This window comes from Physella acuta, unplaced genomic scaffold, assembly GCF_028476545.2.
Source record: "Physella acuta isolate Inbredline_101_S28 unplaced genomic scaffold, ASM2847654v3 ptg001507l, whole genome shotgun sequence".
NCBI lineage: Eukaryota > Metazoa > Mollusca > Gastropoda > Physidae > Physella > Physella acuta.
Genome location: NW_026733022.1, coordinates 133,362 through 138,421, shown reverse-complemented (window position 1 = coordinate 138,421; position 5,060 = coordinate 133,362). Strand labels below are relative to the sequence as shown.

Here is a 5,060-nt window from a genome sequence, read left to right as displayed (position 1 = left end):
TCCAAATTCACCCGGCAAATTGTTTCTTATTTTTTTAAAATATGCTTACAGAACTGTTTCTCTTTTCTGATGTAACGCACGTTTTGATACAAATACAAACACATCAGAAATGAGGTCACGAATCTATAAATATTAAATACTTTAAAATACACCTAGATTCTAGATCTAGGCCTATGTTGATGAAATCCCCCCAAGGGTTTCGTCAGTTTGTTGTAAGTTGTCATATGATCATGTAGATCTAACAAGTATTACTTGCAAGCTTAAATTAAACCAATAATCAAGAGAATGTTTAAAACTATGATGATGTTCATTGAGATTACTAGTTTCTCTATATTTGGAAAAGAAACAAGCAACATCTTGAACAAGGCTTGAAGGTTTGGTCTTTTTAACTCCTTAACTTTTAACCAAACTAGCTTCTAGATCTAGATCTCTAGATCTAAAAATCTAGGTCCCAATTCTTGATTCTTAATTAGATCTAATTCTGCCTACTTCAGAGTGCATAATTTATCACTTATGAAGCAGATATTCTTGCCACATTTGCGCTGATCGCTCTAAGGTTCGTTGAATCTCCTCTCTAGGTAGCACACAATCTAAAAAAAAGATATCAGGACTGCTGACGTTTTTTTGTCGGGAGAAAGTTTATGCTGGTGTCTGATAATGGAATCTTCTTTAAAAAAGGGGTGTCAGGTTACTGTTGGTTAACACACTTGGCTGGCTAATGTCAATGCTAACCCCAACCCTAGTCCAAACCACTAATTTCTAACCATAAAATTAGTCAAATTACAATACTACTAACAACCCAACACCCCTTTTTTAAAGAAGATTCCATTATTGGACACCGGTATCTATAATCATCCTTTTTGTCTTCTTAGAAATTCAATGGTGACATGAAGCAAAATAAGTAAAGACACATACGATCTCAGATATAATAAGGGTTCATTCTATGACGTAGGCCTTCTGAACTCACAGTTACCACCACTGATTGTGGTTGGATTTTCACCTGTGGGGTAGAAAACTTAAGCAAGTAATCATGCGAGTGACGAAGTTTGGAAATTTTGTTTAAAAAATTCTAAAAAATATTTAGAATGCATCCTGCATAAATAATACTTGGAACACTCAGTGATCCACGTAGTCACTTAATTCTATTTTTTACAATTTAAGATCTAAAGCCTTTAGAATATTTTTACCATGTTCGTCACATGAAAGTAATTATCAATCAGCAAAATAAGGTTGAAAACAATTTCGGGTTTCATGAGAACCTGAAAAAACCTCAGCCATTTGGAATATTTTGGTACTTTTAAAAAGACTAAGGTCTTCAACACAAGTCTAGAGTTTGAATCAAGAATTAAGTCAGTATAACATCACTAAGTCAGTCCACCCAGCTCTGATGGGTACCTAAAACATGTTAGGGAAAGTAAAGGCGGCTAGGCAAAGTACTGACCACAGACACATTCCCTTCATATGCCGAGGTCAATAAACATTTGTTCCCTTTATTAATTACTAGGCATGCTGCCCAGCTTCGCTTAGGCTTTCGAAAACATTGAGAATTTGCATGCTTAATTAATTCGCCCGAGGGTCGGTCTACGACCTCAAGAGTTATGAAGAGGTTTACTCCGTGGACATTTTTTTTCGATTTATAGCTCATATAAGGTACCGGTCAGTCGAGGTCAGTTTTGACCCCCTCATCGTAGACTTTTCGGCCAACCGGCCCCCGTGTTCTGTCGCCCCAAGGCAAGATCCTGCCAAATTTGAAGCGCCTGCGGCGCCGGGAAGTGCCCTATCGGACACCCGACAATCTAGATCTAGATCTAGATTCCTAAAAGAATTTTTTTTTAAGTTTAGCCCGAGCATAATAAAAATAAATACATTAACCAAGTTGACTTGGTGTGTCTCGAACCCGCACCACCTGCGTGGTTTAATGTACACTAACATCTTCGCTATTTAGGCAGATGACGTCAATAGTTAATGTATAAGCAATAGTGACGTCACAGTTTTATGCGTTCTTTTTCACATATATTAATGCTTTTCCGGTTGCATAAATAATACTGTTTCTCTACATTCGAATACGCCTTAAATTTTTATTTTTCTTCTTTAAATAAAATTGTGGTTATACATTTAAAACATCTAACATATTATTTTCAACAAAAGTCCGTAAAAAATTCTCGATATATCGCTGCCGATTCTGACGTGATGTCCGGCGAAAAATTTTTGCGGACAGAGAAAGAGAGAGAGAGAGAGAGAGATGTGCGCACATTGGGCTTTTATAAATTAGGATTCTATTTTTCCACTCTATGACTTCCAACAAATACTTGTATTTATTTTTTTTTTCTTTTTAGCTATCTGTCTAAACATAAAAAGAATGGAAGAAGGAGAAAATTTTGCTTTAACTTGTGAATCTAAATCAGATGCGACAATCGATTCAGAAGTTTTAAATTTTGGAGACAATAAGCCAAATGTATCAAATTCATTTCCAAACGTTGTTGACATTAAGCCAGATATTTCAATATTTTCAACTCTTGAGGACATAAAACGAGACATAGTATTAGCATCTTCGATTTTAGAGGACATAAAACCAGATGTAGCAACAACTTCAACTTCAGAGGACATAAAACCAGATGTGTCAACATTTGAGGACATTCAACCTGTTATTCGTTCTGGAATTCATGAGTACGAGTGTAATATTTGTCATAAAAAGTTTTCTCAGAAAGGTAATTTAAAAACCCATAAAACTATTCATAATGGAGGTAAGAAACAAGAGTGTGATATTTGTCATAAAAAGTTCTCACAGAGTTATTTAAAAACGCATAAAACTATTCATTCTGGAGATAAGGTGACTGAGTGTGATATTTGTCATAAGAAATTTACTCCGTATTATTTATCTCATCATAAAAAGACACACTCTTTGGCAAGGGTAAGTGAATGTGATATTTGTCACAGAGTTTATGTTAAGAGACATTTATGCAGATATAAAATGATTCGTTCTGGAGTTAAAAAATATGAGTGTGACATTTGCCTAAAGATTTTTTCTCAAAAGTCTATATTAAAAAACCATAAAACTATTCATTCTGGAATTAAGGAACATGAGTGTGATATTTGCCATAAAATGCTTTCGTCTAAGGGCACTTTAAAAACCCATAAAATAATTCACTCTGGAGTTAAACAGCATGAATGTGATATTTGTCATAAAATTTTTTCTCGGAAGCTAACTTTAAAAAAACATAAAATTATTCACTCAGGAGAAGAGCATGAGTGTGATATTTGTCATCAGAAATTTTCTCTAAAAAAAACTTTATCTAGACATAAAATTATTCACTCTGGTGAAAAACCACATGAATGTAACATTTGCCATAAAAAATTTTCTTGGAAACATACTTTGTCTAGACATAAAATTATTCATACGGGAGAAAAACCACATAAATGTAACATTTGCAATAAAAAATTTTCATTGAAGATTAGTTTATCTAGGCATCAAATTACTCATTCAGGAGTTAAGAAACATGAGTGTGATATTTGTCATAAAAAGTTTGCTTCAAGAAGAAATTTATCTAGCCATATATTTCTTCATTCTGGAGAAAAACCACATGAATGTGATGTTTGCCATAAAAAATTTTCTTTGAAGGAAAGATTAGCTGAACATAAAATTATTCATACTAATCATACTGATGAAAAACATGAATGTAACATTTGTCATACAATTTTTTCACGTAAGCATTCTTTAGCTAAACATAAACGTATTAGTCATTCTGGAGAAAAGAAACACGAGTGTGATATTTGCCATAAAAAATTTGCTTTGAAGTCTTATTTAACTAGCCATAGAATTCTTCATTCAGGAGAAAAACCTTATGAATGTGTCATCTGCTATAAAAAGTTTCCTCTTAAGAAAAGTTTATCTAAGCACGAAGCTACTCATTCTGGTGTTAAAAAATATGAGTGTGATATTTGTCATAAATTGTTTTCTCGGAAATATGACATATCTAGGCATAAAAATATTCACACCAAAGAAAAACAGTATGATTACAACATTTGAGTAAGATTTATTATAAAAAGTTTTCTCTGAAGCCACTGAAGGTTGTCAATAAAATTACTCATTCTAGAGAAAAACAGTTTTTAAAAATTCACTCAAAGCAAACAATAAGTATATAACGTGTCTGTGACATGTTTGTTTAGAAGAGTAATTTATGTGGACAGTAAAACCTTCATTATGTAATGTAATTTTTTTTTAGATGTCCTACTGATTTTCAATATTATATATTAAAATATGTTCTTTGTGTATCGTTTGTCTGACAAATTTTTACTTAACATTATTTAGATTTTTAAACATAAAACAAAAATTGGTTGCCAAATGTATCATTAAACAGAAAGTTTAATCCTGTTAATAAATTGTTATTTTTGTAGATAATGTACTGTATATTCAATATTTTGCATGGGTTTTAATGTCATCCTGGTTTTACTGTTATGTAGAATCCTTAACCATTATTGATTTGTCGTCTTAGCAGAAATTGATTTGGGCAGCCTTGTTATTTTTATCTACCTAGTACCCAGCTCATCCAGAGGGTATAGTTTAGCCACCTATCAAAGTGCTCATTGTGAAATTACTAGAAACACCTTTCAGCTAATTTATTTCAAGTCAACATTTAAATTTATTTTTAACAGCATCACCGTTTTGTAATTTTTGTTTTAAAAAATATAATGGTAATAATAGATTTACCTCTAACTAGGCCATTGCATTTTTTTTCAATTTCTAAATTGCTTATACTTATAATTAATTTATTATGTAATAAATTGATTATAGTAAATTGTAGTTATTCAATATTATTTTATATTCTGTATCTTATAAGCCCATGGTATAAGTGCAATCACTATATAACTATACTTTTAAATGATGTTTTTGAATTGCTGTTACAAAATATTTTTGTTAAATATGTTCACCACTGTCAATTGTATCAAGAAATAGAAATTTCAACCTTGTATTGTATATAAATTGTACTCTTTGTTGATTATTTACCATGTATTCATTGTTGGTTTTTTTTTTTAGGTTTTTGTTAGCACCCAGGGTTCAC

The 5,060-nt window shown here is 31.9% G+C and overlaps 1 protein-coding gene across 1 annotated transcript; it reads left to right on the top strand.

Annotated features, from left to right (window-relative positions):
• The first annotated feature begins 297 nt into the window (after positions 1 to 297).
• On the top strand, positions 298 to 4,728 carry LOC131928483 (zinc finger protein OZF). Its single transcript, XM_059284545.1, has 2 exons — positions 298 to 374; positions 2,337 to 4,728. The coding sequence occupies exon 2, from the start codon at positions 2,360 to 2,362 to the stop codon at positions 4,025 to 4,027; it is 1,668 nt and encodes a 555-aa protein (XP_059140528.1). The 5' UTR covers positions 298 to 374; positions 2,337 to 2,359; the 3' UTR covers positions 4,028 to 4,728.
• The last annotated feature ends 332 nt before the right edge of the window (positions 4,729 to 5,060 follow it).